The sequence below is a fragment of the Macaca nemestrina genome, chromosome 9, assembly GCF_043159975.1.
Source record: "Macaca nemestrina isolate mMacNem1 chromosome 9, mMacNem.hap1, whole genome shotgun sequence".
NCBI classification, from domain to species: domain Eukaryota; kingdom Metazoa; phylum Chordata; class Mammalia; order Primates; family Cercopithecidae; genus Macaca; species Macaca nemestrina.
This window is the reverse complement of record NC_092133.1, coordinates 124677420-124694445: the sequence shown is the minus strand read 5'-3', so window position 1 is coordinate 124694445 and position 17026 is coordinate 124677420. Positions and strand designations below refer to the sequence as shown.

The window sequence follows — 17026 nt, the reverse complement described above, 5'->3', positions numbered from 1 at the left end:
GATATTTATAAGTTCACTTTAAAGTTTTTGAATTACACAGGGGAGATATTAATGGAAGAACTTCAATTTAGTTACTGGAACTCGACTTATATTTTACAGTACAGTGAAGTTCTTGAACTTTTAGCTTTAAAAAATATTCTTTTACGTGTACAGGAACACATTAGTAAAAACAGCCAAGCAATTCACCAAGGTTTTTACAGAGGTGGTTGCACCATGTCACCGTATTGCTTTCACAAATCTTTACAGTGATGGATTTTGAAAGCTAATTTTCATTTTTCAAAGGATAGTGGTGTTTAGCGTTCTGTAAAAAGCACAGTGATTGACATTTTTTAACCGATAAAACATCTAGGTAATGAAAGAAATGGTTTGAACTTTCGTCCTAAAGCCAAATTTCAACATATATACAATCAAAAGTTGCTTTTATCTTGAGAGCTTCGTTCTTTACGTCTTTGCGGTTGAGTGACCAGCTCAATTGTGAAGAGTCTGGGTAAGGGTTTGGGGTGCATCAGTCATATGGTACTTTCCATTTTCACACTCATCGATCTCATTGCCATTTCACACCACTGCCTTGTTGGGGAAATTAGGTTGGTGACTTCAGCAGCTCTCTGTGATGAAGAAGATTGCTGTTTGTATGGATTTGCTTCCTTTGTATAGCAATGCATAGTTTGCTGCCCTAACAGTGCAATATTGAGTTTATTACTCAAACAGGGACTGAGAGAGGGAAAAGATGCTAGGACAACAGGCATGCATTGAAGCAACCCTGGGCCAGGCCAGACATGTGGTCACTCTACCCATGGAAGATTTTGTATTCCAGGGAAGTATGTTCTAGGATTTGGGGGTACCCATGTAGTGAAGTGGAAGAATTTCTTGGTCAAATCCACAGCCAAGAATTTGGAACTTTGAAGCACATTTCGGAGGCCAAGTATGTACTTTGAGTCTTAAATATTTCTTTCTTTTTTTTTTTTGATTATACTTTAAGTTCTAGGATACATGTGCAAAACGTGCAGGTTTGTTACATATGTATACATGTGCCATGTTGGTGTGCTGCACCCATTAACTTGTCATTTACATTAGGTATATCTCCTAATGCTATCCCTCCCCACTACCCCCTTCCCACAATAGGACCAGGTCTGTGATGTTCCCCTTCCTGGGTCCAAGTGATCTCATTGTTCAGTTCCTACCTATGAGTGAGAACATGCCGTATTCCACACTCCACCAACTGACAGAAAATTTTGGAGGTGGCCTAGAAGGTGGCAGAGCTCACAGAGGACCAAAGGATTAGACCAGAGGGTTCTGTGAATGCCCAAGGAGAAAGTCACAGCTGTGTTATAAGTTCTCAAGATTGTGTCAAAAACAAAAGGCACTCTCCCCTGGGGAGTAATGTTTTGTCAACAACCATATCCAATAAATTGTGTAGACACACCTGAGAAAAGAAAAACATAGCCAAGAGCAATAGATTTCCAGCTCGGTATATGGGCAAATTGCACTTCCTTGTCATATCAGTGCACCATTATTCGATATGCAGCATGTTTTTGTTACTATATTGTAGTCGATTTAGTTGTTTTTTATTTGTAGATAAATCCATTTAGAGGAAAAAAATAATATTCATTTGTAATGAAAGAAATGTTATACCAAAATCTATGAATGCTTAAGTTCCCGGAGAACTTGAGCCCCGGGGAAAAGTCAGCCCTTGTATCTGCAGGTTACACATTCTGCTAATACTATATTTTTGAATCACAATTGGTTGAATCTGCAACAAGGAACCCACAGATATGGAAGACCCATGTCTATTCTATGACAGTCTAACAAGCATGGCTTTCAGATCTAAAGGTTCAATTTGCATGTAGAGAAATTGGAAGTGGCATTATCATTTGCATACCACACTTCAATGTTTTAATAGTTGACATATCAGGGGTAAAAATATGTGGTCATAAAATCAGGTTTCCCTATTTATGGAGATTTGAAGATGCTTTGATTATTAGGATATAGTGAGCTTATTCGATATGCTAGTTAAATTGGCCATATTATTTAAAATTTACAAGTTGAATATAATGGTCAGAAGCAAACCCATGGCAATGGAATCTTTTAAATCATGAAACAGAGTTCCTGGTTTAAGGAGGCTTCATAGTATGAGCTTTTGGTGTCAGGTTCAAAGTCTCGATGTCTCAATTACTAAACTGTACCACAGGCAAGTTGCTTCGTGTTCTGAGTTCCAATTTTCTCTTTTAGGAAATGGTATTTACTATGTAGAGTGTAAGAATTAAGGGTAATATGTGTAAAATACCTGCTACATACTTAGAACTCAGTGGTAGTACGGCTCTTTTTATTGTTATTAAAGACGATAGCATGAAGATCTTAGAATCCTGTCAAAAATGTGGATGTTTTCTGACAATCAATTTAATTCTCCTTTTCTCCCCCACTGTTTGAAAAGTGCCTCAGCATAAAGAGGAATATTTAGGAATAAGCTTATAAATTAATTGTATTAATTTTTCCCCAAAAGTACTATCTAAGATAGTCTGATACTATGATTCTTATTTTAGGAAAATGAAATTTAAGCACATAAAAATGAATTTCTTGAAAGCACAAATCAAGCTATTAGACTTTCTAGTTGAATGCCCAGTCTTATGAAACTGTCTATTTTTCTCTCATAAATCTGGTGTCAAAGCTGTGAAAGATGCCTATAAAGTATGCTCCAAACACCGACTTTCTCTAGAACCAGTTCTTTTATGATAAATGGAGGAAATTAAGTACTTGGCAACTTTTGAGTTATGTATTAAGTGAAGACAGGCTCAGGCTGGGCACAGTGGCTCATGCCTGTAATCCCAGCACTTTGGCAGGCCAAGATGAGCAGATCACTTGAGGTCAGGAGTTCAAGACCAGCCTGGCCAACATAGTGAAACACTGTTTCTCCTAAAAATACAAAAAATATTCGGGCATCGTGGCATGTGCCTGTAATCCCACCTATTTGGGAGGCCGAGGCAGGAGAATTGCTTGAACCCAGGAGGTGGAGATTGCATTGAGCCATTGAGCCGAGATTGTGTCACTGCACTCTAGCCTGAGTGACAGAACGAGAGTCCACCTGAAAAAAAAAAAAAAGAAAAAGAAAAGACAAAAGATAACACAAGCTCAGTTCAGAATATCTAATTTACCTGCAATTCCAAAACGGCTAGGCTTTTTTTTTTTTTTTGAGAAAGTGTTAGGATAGAATAATAAAATGAATACTGAGATGCTGACCTCAAGTTGTTTGCGTGTCCAGAATTAATTTAAATTTCCCCTTCCCAATGGATTTTCTTCCTTTAAACTACCATCTCAGCAGGTTTATACTGGGCAAGCAAATTAGTTACTCCCTGAAAAGCTCTGGAGTTCCACCTTGCATGATTAAATACAATGGAAATGGCCAACTGGAATGAAATGTACCAGACTTACAGATAGAAGCATGTGGAAGGGTCATGCCTCACACAGCACCTGGGATATGGTGTGGGACTGGATAAAGGCAAGCTATTCTGATAATCAGAGAACATTCACTACCAAGAAGAATAATTTTGCAGGCCTCCTAAGATGATTAGCTAATGCAGAGCAGTGTTTCCCTGCATGCTCTTCGTTTCTCCTCACCTTTTTCTCTTCCACGTGTAACAGCAAAGCATCTCACCTGTGACTTTGAGTCGGGTTTCTGTGGCTGGGAGCGATTTCTCACAGAAGATTCACACTGGAAGCTGATGAAAGGATTGAATAGTGGAGAGCACCACTTCCCTGCAGCTGATCACACAGCAAACATAAATCATGGTAGGACATTTTCCTCTTTAAGAAAAAAAAATAGTTTTCTTTCTTGCATGTTGTGGGATGATGATACTATGTATTTTCATTTTTCCTCTGTAGGCTATATACATGGAACTCTGGTTTGTCTTGCTTTAAAACCTCCTGACCAAGTTAATAATTAGTGGGTAATTGAGTTCCCTGAAAGGAGCGTTGTTTTAATCACCAACATTTTTGTTGTTGCAATTTTTATAAGATTGGGTTAAAGGCATAAAGAGGTGGAAAAGTTTTCTGATCATTTTCTCAAGTTGCCCAGAATCGAGTACAGTAGACTTGCCTTCTTTTTAGAGCAATCCAGTTTTTTCAGAACAGGAAGAAAAATAGTCTAATCTTGTTTCTGGGAACTGAGAACAGAGATTTAGCACTATCTGTAACATAAATCTACAAATACTTGAATGCAATTTAGTCATTCTTCATGCTTCTTTATAACAAACAGTCTTATTTTTCCACATATATATTTTTAACCGTCATTCCAGTGTTTACATATCCTCTTAAAATAGGAACCATAACTACCTGTGGTATTCCAATAAGTATCTGTGAAACACCAATAAAACAGAAAGGGTTTGTTCTCTTTTTTGTTTTGTTTACATTTAATCATTGGATGTCATTCCCCATATAAGTTAGCATCATATTAATTTTACTTCTTAAATGTATATATTTTAAGTAAAGACGCTGTCTCTCCGTGTTGCCCAGGCTGATCTCGAACTCCTAGCCTCAAGCAATCCTCTCACCTCAGCCTCCCAAACTGCTGGGGTTATAAGAGTGAGCCACCACACCTGGCCAGCCGTATAATAGCACAACTGTACTTGTACTGTAGATCATCTTTCAACCTCATTAAACATTATCCTATTTGTTTCTTCTTTCAGACTTCCAAAGAATTATACCAAAAATAAGTATTGATCATATTTTTAATTACAGCCATTGGAAATTAGGGTTGGTGGTAGTGGGTGAGGGTACTAGGGGATGGGGTGGGAGAATTTAACCATCCATCTGTTGGCTACAGCCGTAAACCCAATTTGTTGTTTAACAGTGTGGTAAGTTCTTAATTTTTGCTTTTGTGCCATGACTTATTTCTTTAAGATTTGTGGCAGACTATATTAAGTTTAAAGTTTAAAATAGATAGGGGACTATAAATCATTGGAACTATGTATTAACAGCACATTTTCTCTAAACTTATATAATATTTTACTTCTTTTCCTCTGTTCAAGTCAATTATTAAATACATAGCATATACAATACCTGGATGCACAAAGATGGACACCATGATCCCTGCCTTTGAGGTGGTCTGAGTCTGGTAACTGAAGTAGATAAGCAAGGAATTGCAGTCAGTTATGAGGATGCTTTAAGAGGGATGGAAGATGATTCAGATGAATTCGAGATGCCTTACTGAAGGAAATGACTCCTGAACTGAGCACTGAAGGGAAATGAAAAGTAGTTGGGGAGCCAGAAGTAAGGAATTATGGAGAGAAGGCAGAATCAAAGAGAGGTGGGAGGGATCATATCCTAATTGGAGGAAAGAATCCCAAAAGAGGGCAGAAAGATGGGAGTAGTTAGGGATGAAAGACATGTGTGATTGGACAGGAGAACAGAAGTGATGAAACAGGAGAGGAAGGAAGGGGACTCTAGAGAGTGCTGAGGAATTGGAAATGTGTCTGCAGGATGATGGTGACCCAGGTAGTCATATTAAAGCACGTGACCAATCAAATTTGCTCTAAACGACTGTTCTGGCTGAGATGAGGGGAATGGAGAGGGTGAAAGGCCGGGGTGGGAAAAAACATGGATGTGCTGAAGAAATATCAGTGAGAGATGACGAAGGCCTAAGCCAAGGCAGTGTTTCCCAAAGGGAAGCTGTGCAGGCAGTGTGTCATGGTGGTCTGTTGTGAGCACTACCGTAGTCAGTTAGGGAAGAGCACGGGCTGCCCAGGGTTCTGTCAGGATGTTGACACTGCACCCATGTCTAAATGCTAGGGTGCTTCAGTTTTATTAGATAGAAAATAGAGAAAAGAAAAGTAGCTTCCCTGTGGAGTTGTCATGAGGATTAAATGAAATAACACCTGTGAAGGTTTTCCATATAGTAAGAGCTCCATAAATATTAATAGATATTTGTTGTCTATTCTAATAAGACTAGGAATAGCACCAGATAAGACACTTAGAAAATATGTTTATAATTCACCTTTAATCTCTTACTATCTTATAATTACTACATAACTATGATTTGCATTAAAAAGATTCTAGTAGAGCCCCTGTGTTAGATGTTGAAAGACTCATTCTTTTCTGGTGAGATGAAGAATAGTGAAAGATAACAATATGACTGATAAAATTGGGGGCAGCTGGTCTCACCCAGAGTGTGAGGGACAAAAACTCTGTCTTTCTCATTTTAGAAAGGGCCTACATATATATATATATATATATATATATATATATATATATATACACACACACACACACACACACACATATATATATATATGTATCTGGATCACGGAGTCAGCATTTCTTTACCTATGATTGCCATGATCAAACCTTAAAGAGAATCAGTAGTGGTTTTAAATTGCAAGTGAGGAGGAGAATTGAAAAAAAAAAAAGGACCAGGAAGAGAAAGGAAAGTGAAATGGAAATTTCTGGTAGAGTCAGAGGCAGCCTAATAGTTCTGATATCTAAGAAAGTGAAGTTCTAGTTCATTTTGTTCTTAGAGCCTTAAACATAGATTGCAGCTTTTAAAACTTTTTCTTTCTTTCTTTCTCTCTCTTTCTTTTCCTTCCTTTCTTTCTCTTTCTTTCTCTTTCTTTCCTTCCTTCCTTCCTTCCTTCCTTCCTTCCTTCCTTCCTTCTGTCCGTCCGTCCGTCTGTCTGTCTGTCTGTCTAACACAGAGTCTCACTCAGTTGCCCAGGCTGGAGTGCAGTGGTGTGATCTATGCTCACTGCAAACCCCACCTCCCAGGTTCAAGCAATTCTCCTGCCTTATCCTCCCAAGTAGCTGGGACTACAGGTGCACACCACCACGCCTGGCTGATTTTTTGTTTTTGTTTTTTTAGTAGTAGAGCCAGAGGTTTCACCGCGTTGACCAGGCTGAATATGTTGATAATTATGTAGTTTTTGTGCATATGTGTGTAATTAGGTCTCGAATTTCCTTCCTTCCTTTTTTGCTTGGTTTCTACCTTACTATTCCTACTCTGTTAAATTTCCATCAAAGTAGGCAACTCATGTTAATTATCTGCCACTTTTATCTAAGTTCATATAGTCCCACACAGATATATACATAGTAGATACATACATATTCAAAATTATATGTGTTTCTGTGATTGTTTATTTTATAAGAAATATATTATCTTGTAACTATTGTCTTGTTACTAAAGATAGCTTATGGCAGTTGCTCCAAGTCATCAAATACTGTCTTTTTTTTCATTTTTTTATGGTAAAGTATTGGTTAAATGTAAAATTCAACCATTTTAGTGTACAGTTCACTGAGTTCTAACAAACATATACAATTGTGTAACCATCACAAAAATGAAGATATAAAACAATTCTATTCCTGCCCCACACGTTGTTCAGTGCCATTTTATACTCAATGATTCTCCCACTTCCAACCACCGACACCAATGGTCTGATTTCTATCCCTACTGTATTGCCTATTCCAGAATGTCTTGAAAATGGAATCGGCCGGGCGCGGTGGCTCAAGCCTGTAATCCCAGCACTTTGGGAGGCCGAGACCGGCGGATCACGAGGTCAGGAGATCGAGACCATCCTGGCTAACACAGTGAAACCCCGTCTCTACTAAAAAATACAAAAAACTAGCTGGGCGAGGTGGCGGGCGCCTGTAGTCCCAGCTACTCAGGAGGCTGAGGCAGGAGAATGGCGTGAACCCGGGAGGCGGAGCTTGCAGTGAGCCAAGATGGCGCCACTGCACTCCAGCCTGGGCAACAGACCGAGACTCCGTCTCAAAAAAAAAAAAAAAAAAAAGAAAATGGAATCATATAATATGTAGCATTTCGATTCTGCCTTCTTTCAATTAGCATAAAGGACTTGAGACTCATCCATGTCACTGGCTTCAGCCACAGTTCCTTCCTTTTTTACTGCTGAGTAGTTGGGTCCATTGTGTGGATGAACCATACTTCATTTATCCACTAACCAGCTGAAGGACACTTGGATTGTTTCCAAATATTGTCGAATATGAGTAAAAACATTGTCAAATTTGCATACGTGTTTTTGTCTGGGCACAAGTGTTTGGTTTGAGTTCTCTATCCAATGCCTATGTCTGTTTTTTTGGACTCTGGGTGGTAAGAGAACTCCACCATTCCTGACTTTCTGTGACCTTCAGGAAGTGTTCCAGCTATCCATTTCGGGTGTTTTTATCTCCAGACTCAGGTAGTTTTCTCCAATCCATGCACACGATTGGTCCTTACATGGCGATTTAGGGGGGACTGTCTGCAGATCTCCGGAGCTTGCTGTCTTTACAAAGCTCCGTACCTGAAAGGGGCAGCTGGCACTCTGTCTTACGAATTCTACTCATGTGGGTCACCCCAAAGCACCGACTCTATCTGTTTCAACTCGAGGAGACCACCACACTCCTGTGTTTCCCCTCTGCACAGGCACCTGGAAACTCTATCTAGGCAGTAAGCTGTGGAAATTACAGGACCTAACTCATTTGTTTCCCGTCTCTCAGAGATCACTATCCTGTGATCTGTCACTATCTTGCATTCTCAACATCTTGTATTTGACAATCCATGCTAAATATGCTTTTATCTAATTTTTTTGCTAGTTTAAGACAGAAGATAAAATCTGGTCTGTGATACTCAGTCTTACCTGGAATCAGAAGAAGTTTAATTCATGTTTGTTTATTTAGCTAAATTTATTTGATTTGGATATACTATAATGTATCTAGCCATTCCCCTATCCATTGACATCAATATCATGACAGTGTTTCAAATTTATTATTCTACACATTTCCTCACGTAGGATACTTTCGATTTTATGCAACAGATAACTAGGAGTGAGATTCCTATATTTTTAAATCAAGATATGTATTTATACTTTCAATAAATATTTATAGATTCATTTCCCCTGAAACTTTAGTACTTCAATTTTCAGTGGCAAAATGGGAGTACTTTTTCCTATTTTCCTACCAGCAAGAGGCATTATAATTCTCTTTAAAAATTTCCAATTAATGGGTATACAATGCTTTCTCATATGTAATATTTATTTGCATTTCACTGAAAAATATTTTTTTCAAATGTTTCCAATGTATCAATTTATTTGGGTTCTTTAATTTTACTAAATAATATTTTACAAATTTCAGTGTAGAGATTTTGAAAATCTTTTGCTAATATTTTCCTAGGTTTTTGTGCTATTATAAATGTTACATTTAAAGAACTTATTTTAATTATTGCTGACATATAGAAATGCATTTTTTATAGAAAATATTGACCTTGTATCCAGTGGCCTTGGTAATTTTATTTATCGTAGTTAAGAACTTATACATATATATTTTATTTTCTAGGATCACAATTATTTTGTCTGCAAATAATGACAATTTTATTTCCTTTTTTCTAAATATTAACATTTCTATTTTTCTTTTGTTGTTTTATGTACTGGATAGAATTTCTAGAATGTGTTGAATAGAACTGGTGATAGCTGCTAGACTTGTCTTATTTCTGTCTCAGAGGAAAAGCTGTCAATAGTTGAACCTTAAGTTCCATTCTTACTGAAAAATTGTATTCTTTATCATATAAGAATGCTCCCTTCTATTCAGAGTGTACTTTTAAAAAAAATAAAAAAATTGAATGTATGTTAAAAATTTTCAGTATTTTTCAGCATCTATTATGATCATATGATTGTCAGATTATCTTTTTTGTCTATAAGGTAAATTGATTTTTTAAATATTAAACCCCTCTTGCACTCCGGAACCAAACCTAATTGGAATAGTTTTATTTATTATTTATTTCTTCATTCTATATGGTAATGCTTGGTTATAACTTTTGCATTTGTCAAAGTTATAGAGACTGGCCTCTAATGTTCTCAAAACATGTGAGGTGTTACTTTTAGGCCCGTGCATTAACAAGGATGCATGTTGTGCAGAAGATGAGGTCGAGCCAGATGTGAACACTTTAACCCAGGGAGACTATTCACTCCCTCCTTTAAGTTTTATATTGTGCGGATCACATAGCCCCTCTGGGATATGTGGGTGTGTAAGAGTTTTACAATAAACAATTCTGATTACCAGAAGTAAACTCCTTGCCGTTACCGGGAATACAATTGCTAAATTCCACATTTCTCCAACTTGGTTCATTGTTTAGAGCAGGCTTGTAGGAAGATAAATCAAGGGACATATTCCTAGAAGTCCCTGGGCCTGTGGTCAGAGTTTAGGCTCTCTATACCCCTTACCTGCACACATTAATTTTAACACAGTATTATCAACTTTCTAAATATTTGGTTAAAATTATCGTAGGATAGCATTTAGCTTCCCAATCAATGGTCAGTAACTTCATATTTTAATTATATTATCTTTCCATCTAGAAACATGTTATCTCTTTTCATCTAGCCAGGGAGTTTGTAGTCTTTCACAAAGTTTTTAATGTTCTTCATATAAATCATGTCCCTTTTCTGTTAAATTTATTCCTACATTAAAAAAAGTTAATTTTGCTATCAGGAGTTGGACTTTTCTTGCTGTTTCTGTATCTAGAAACTTACTGCTAAGTTAAGAGAAGTAATTTTATAACATATCTGTTTCCATTTAGCTTGCCAAATTGTTTAAATGATACTATAATTATAAAAAATAGAATACTTTGGCTTTCCATTTTTACAATTATAATATTGGTAAAACATGAGAAATTTGCCTCTCTCTTTCTATAATGTCTACTAGATGTTTTATTTCCTTGGCTTCTACATTCACCAGACCTTTAAGATAATATTAGTCTAAGATAATATATATTGTCTACTATTATCTCTAATTGATAATTATGACAGAAATATATTATGTCATTTCTCATTTTAATTATTGTTTTGTCATTTGCCATTTAGAATGCTATTTATTTTGGGGTTGTTCATTAGTCTTTATTTAATTATTTCCTTTTGTTTTATTAAGGTTTGTGACTTGAAATTGTTCACTGGTTTTCCATAGTCTTTTCAGCATTTAGATAGGATTCTATGACTTGATACTTTCATTTTGTTGATGTAATTGAATGTGGTGACCGAGCTCCTAAATTAAACCAAACCTCCATTCTCAGAAGGCTCAGATTAATCAAGACACACTATTTTTGGATAGTGATTTCAAATTTATTCGATATCATTTTAATTAGAATATTTGTTCCTATGCTCACAAGTGAGGTTGCTCTCTAGGGTTTTAAATTTTGTCCTGTTTTCATCAGTTTTATTAAAAATTAAAGATATTCTGGCAACCTAAAATGAATCAGGAAGCTCTCCATATTTTTCTACAATCTGAGGTTCCTCGGATAATGTTGCAAATGTTTGTTTTTTAAAAATTAAATGGGGAGCCAGGTACAGTGGCTCATGCTTGAAATCCAAGCACTTTGAAGGACCAAGGCAAGAGGATTGCTTGAGGTCAGGAGTTTGAGACTCTGTCCCTACAAAAAAATGGAAAAATTTGCTGTATGTGGTAGTGTGCTCTTGCAGTCCCAGTGGGAGGCTAAAGCTGGAGGATTGTTTGAACCCAGGAGTTCCAGGCAGCAGTGAGTCATAATCATGCTACTGCACTCTAGCCTAGGTGACAGAGCCAGACCCTGTCTCAGGAAAAAAAAAAAAAGAAAGAAAGAAAATTAAATTTAACTCAGATGTGGCACCATACATTTCTTGTTAGGTTTTCTTTTCATTACTTTTTCAGTTACTTTTGTTGTCTAAATGATTTATTCAGACCTTTTGCTCCTTTCAGATTTTGGTGTCTTAATGTGTACATGTTCTCACCTTCATTAACTTCTTGTTTGAAATCGTGTATATTCTTTTAAATGACTGGAGGAGTAAGGTCTTTGAATACTGGTTCATTTGTTTTTAGAATTTTGATTGTCTTTTTAAAAATATTCAGTTGAATTTTACCTAAATCTGAGCGTTTTTAGGTGGAAGAGTTTTTCAAAGTGACCTTTTTCTACTCTTTTCCTTTCTAGGTGAAACATAGAGAATTTAATGAACTTGCTTGCATATGCTGTTTCCATTACCCATAGTTTGGAATTTGGGAACAATAATCTTTATCTTTCCAAGTTGGTTTTGAGATTTAAAAACAATATAAACTTGGGTTTATATTTTTCCTACTCAAAGATGGCACTGCTGACTCACACCCTTGGTTGTTTGGTTTAACACATGGTGGAGTCTATAAAATAATACATTCTAATTCTAAATCCTTTCCTTTCTGTGCAGTCAGCATTAACTTGTCTCTAGGAAAATCACTCTCTGAATATGGTATTTTCCAATGAAAATAGTTGGTTTTCCAAATTGCCCATCATTGTGATTATCAAAGGGCAGGATCAGACCTTGACATTGTTGGGTATAGCCTTCCTTGTAAGTCTTCAATATTCAGTGAAACTACCCCAGACAGCAGCTCCGAACATGTGATCTTTTAAGCTGCTGAGAGATGTTATCCCCTGCACATTTGCTATGAGCACATCCGTCGTAGTTAAAATCTAAAAGCGGTTATTTTGTTAATGTTCAGATTAGATCTTTAATTAAGCTTTCATCCCCTCTAGCACAGACAACAATGTCAAACCTGAGAAACTAAAATTCATTCCATAAGCTCATATCCTTCAGTACTTTGTGAGGAAACTAAAAAATAAAGCTCTTGTGGGTATTTCATGAAGGGCATGTTGAATATCTAATTGTCAGCTTAGAAGCTTCATTTAATTTGATGTCAAACTCTATGACATAAATGAAGCCAATAAAAATGTTTGTTCAGGCGATTTGGATCAAGAGCTTGTTTTAATTGATTAAATGTTATTTTAGGTATTTAATGTTATACATGTATAAATGCTATTTGTTATCTACAAACCATAATAGTAAATATGTAAAAATGTAATTTTCCTTATCTAATTGATAGTTTAACATGTGCAAGGATAAGATTCTGGAGCAAAGAACAGCTAAGTGTGTAAGAGAACTTGTATCCGTATGACTTTCCCTTTGTTTTTGCAGGATCATTTATTTATTTGGAGGCACAGCACTCCCCCGGGGTGGCCAAGCTTGGAAGTCCTGTTCTTACAAAATTGCTCACTGCCTCTAACCCATGTCAGGTAATCAACTGTTCTGAATTTCCATTGGCCATTCTGTGGTTGTAAATCGCTGGGCTTGGGTTATTCTGCTAGTAAATGCCTGCCATGTTTTACTATCACTTTAATGACGAATTAAGAGATTTATATGCGCTATTTCAACACGAAATGCCATGTCCTTCTAAAAGACCATTTGTAACACGTAACTGGCACCATTCTTTGGGGGTGGCTATTAAAGAAGCTTTCTGTTATTTTATATTCTTTTCACACAGTCATTTCAATAATCTAAAGCTGTGGATACATATTGCCAAAATATTTGGCCAACAATGTGCATTGAGAAAAATAAAGTCAGTTAAATAAGTGTTTGTTGAAAGAAAGACGAATGGATAAGTAAAGATAAATGTATACAGAAAAAATGATTATATTTACTGAAATTTGAGTTCTTCAAATGAGTCCTCTGGTGCCAGGTAAACACAAACCAAGCAGTGAAATACTCATTTTATTTCAGCAGCATATTAGAGAGGACGGACGAGTCAGACTTGGCTTAAGTCTCTTTTGCCACTTTGTAATTGTGGCTCAGACAAATTGTATATTCCTTTTGAGACTTAGTGTCTACACCAGAAACATACATGATTCTATGGATTAAATGTCAGCATTTACACTGGAAGCATACACGATTGTATGGAATAATGACAAGGATTAAAATGTGATTAAATAAAGCACCTGGCAAAATATTTGGTACCTAATAGGTAAACAATGTTTCTATTAAATATTGGTATATATGTACCAAATATAATCTTAATTCAGTCAACATAATTCCTTTGCTTTCCATAAAAGTAGCACCTAAATCAGGGGTCTCTATTCAACTTGTCTTGTTTTCAGTCCTTTTGAGAGCTCCAACATACCTCTCGCCCTTAGGATTTCAGCTCATTTTTTGATCTTTACTTGTCAGAAAATATTGAAGAGATCAATAGTGCCACACAGTACATTCACTGCCTGTAAGTATAGTGTTACAGCAATTTGCTTGGGCATCCCTGGTGATAAGCGACATATTATTCCGAGGTATAAACCTAATTATACTTTCAGTTTGGAATAAGTCTAAGTGGGAGTGTCCTGAGTTCTTAATAGTGATGTCCCATAGATACTTTAAAGTCCTAAAGATACTTTCTTTTCCTTTCTTTTTTTTTTTGTTTCTTCCCATTTCTTTGTGAGAATAAGAATTAAAACAACTGCCTGGTCTCCGTTTCCATTTTATCCAAATGCCTTTTACCCATTCCCACCTCTTTATTTTAATTAAATCCTGTAAGGTAGAAAAAGAGAAAGATAGATACAGAGTTTTTGTTTTGTTTTGTTTGTTTTTTTTTTTTTTGGAGGGAAAAATCCAGAAGTCCAGAAGCACTTGTTCTTTGAAAGTACAAGCTAACTTAGATTTAATTCAAGGTCATACATTAATGTGATGAGACCACGAATGTCAGTTATATAGAAGAAATTGAATGTAAAGGAATACGATGTGTTAATTCTGCCTGCTTTACACAAATTTGAAGATATTAAGAGTGTATTAGAAATTCCTATGACTCACCTAGAGTCCCTGAGAAATCAAATGCATGTATATGATTTTAAAAGGTAATCTATATTTCCTATCATTGTATGCTTCCTGATAGCCATTGATTTGTGGTCGCCGGGATTGAGTTTCAGTTTATCATTGTTTCCACTTGAGGACACTTAATTTTTGCTTAAATTTGTGACTTAGTTGGGGTTGAGGGTGTTATTTAGGTGGGGTCTCAGTGAAAATGCTGTCATGGACACTTTGAGTGCTTGCTAGTTTATGTCGAAACCAAGGCTTCGATTTCTAAAGGCTGTGGATGCTGACTTCATGGTTTGCCTTGGTTTTTGAAAAACTGAGACTGTTTCAAGGAGCCACTACAGACTACCAGAAGAGATATTTGTTTTTCATGCTTTTCTCTATGTGCTTGAATTTTAGGAGTCATTGAGTTAGCAGGAAGGATATTTGATTTGCTTTATAATGCTTTCCAGTTTAGGAAGTAGGACTAGACTGTAGGAGAATGTTATTGATAGTCTGAGATACACATAGCTAAGGTTCTCAGGATTTTTCTAAGACTATAATATGACTGTTTTTATAAGTTTGTGGCAATATGTGATATTTTCTTACATAAAAGTTACAGAATAAGCAAACAAAACAAATTCTTACCTTCTTGGGTAATTGGAAAATCTAGCGAGTCCTCTGAATTGGAACGTATTGATAATAGTGCTTTCATGGAACCAGTGTTCTTCATTATAAGGTAGTAGAGTCAAGCAGTGAGATAACCAGTGTGGGGTACTTTGACATGATTAAAGCCTTCGTTTTCTGAAATTATGTTTTTTTTTTTTCCTACATAATCCTATCAGGCTGATACAGTTAAGAATTTTTTCTTTTTTTGAAAGGACTTTAAAGCAACTTGAGCTTTCTTGTGAGTTGCCATCTGTAACAGCACAATTTTAGGGCCAGTTTACATGGATTACTTTGTACTTTATATGTGGCCAACACATGGCATCAGCATGGACAGTTGTTCCCGCAGCTAATCATTGTTCAAGATGTGGACTTTAATTTACGCTTCAAAAGTCCCTTCAGCCACTAGTGGAAAATTGGCATTTTTCTTTGAAATATGAGATAGGACTAACAGAACACGAGGAAGCCCAAAGCTATTCTATCTTATGCTGTTGAAATGCTGTTATTGTTTACAATTAACTAGGAAACATAAAGTATGAAGGGAATTAATGTGGATACTAATATTTTCTGAATTCTCATATTTGAGTTACTGTGTAAGTAACATAATCTCTTACTTTTAGGACTTCACAATTAAATACAGGAAGATGGATAATATGAAGCTTTTGCTTTCAAAATTTGTATGTTTATCTATTGATCTTTCTTTTGTTTTTAGTTCTCCAACTTGTTTTACAATTACATTAATATTCCTTCAGTAAAAGATAATCCATAGATTGTTTTACAAATATGAATGAGAAAATCAGGACAAAGGTAGATGAAACCAGAGATGGGTTGGATCCCAAAGTAAGGTTTATTAGGGCCAGCCTACACATTTGAGTCTGCCAATGAAGAGAGGGCCACATGTGGTTCAGATTCAAGGAAGTAAAAAGAAAAAAACAAAACTAAAAATAGTTATTCTGAGACTTCTCCTCTGAGTGCTTGCTATGATACCAAAGTAAACATTATGCCTACGATCCAACACATATATATTGCTTATCTACTGTGTGTTGATCACAGTCCTTGATGCAGGGAATATAATGGCAACAACCTAAACACATACTTGCTCTAATAAAATGTAGTTTAGTGGGGGATACTGACAGCAATTCAGTGTAAAATGCTCCAAGCTACAAGAGGGTAAGTCCAGTATAATAATAATAATCTACTTACAAATCTCAAGGAGTTTTCAAAGGCCATGTCTTACAATGTCCCCAAAGTAGGACAATGAACTCGAGTCAAAGAACAATTTAGAAAAAAAAATAATTTTGGAGCATGTCCTGGAATGGTACAGTTGTGCTCTAGTCCCTGGTCATTGTGTTTATTCCAAAGATCAATGTTACAATAGCTGATGGATTCTAGAGGAAGCGACGGTCTACAGAGGAAAGGGCGAGCAGGTGCTCTCTCTCCACTCTGTACATCAAAGCACCTGAAGATTAATCATTTAAACTAGAAAAACAGATTCTGTTTTATTGAAGATTCTAAACCTCAATGTAAGCTTGTTCAGGAAAAGAATGCCCAGGAAAAAGTGTAATTGACTAGGAGCCATAAAAATCACTATGGTAATGGTGAGGGATGTGTTTGTGTGTCTGTGTGTTTATGTATGTGATGAATGATTCCCTCTTTCAATATATACTTATTCCTAGCTGAATTTTGAGCAGCTGTAGATATCTTAGCTTGTTTTTTTTTCATTTCTCCCATTTATTTATTTTGCTTTTTTGGTTACGCTTGTTCTTCTGTATCTTCGTATTCTA

General features: G+C 36.2%; 1 protein-coding gene across 4 annotated transcripts in view; it reads left to right on the top strand.

Annotated features, from left to right (window-relative positions):
• LOC105488276 (MAM and LDL receptor class A domain containing 1) overlaps positions 1 to 17026 on the top strand; it is a 1027522-nt gene that overhangs the window by 393612 nt on the left and 616884 nt on the right. For all 4 annotated transcript variants that reach the window (XM_071070418.1, XM_071070419.1, XM_071070417.1 and 1 more), the window contains 2 exons: positions 3637 to 3783; positions 12942 to 13039. In XM_071070418.1, coding sequence (XP_070926519.1) covers positions 3637 to 3783; positions 12942 to 13039 — 245 coding nt within the window. The remainder of the gene's footprint in view (positions 1 to 3636; positions 3784 to 12941; positions 13040 to 17026) is intronic.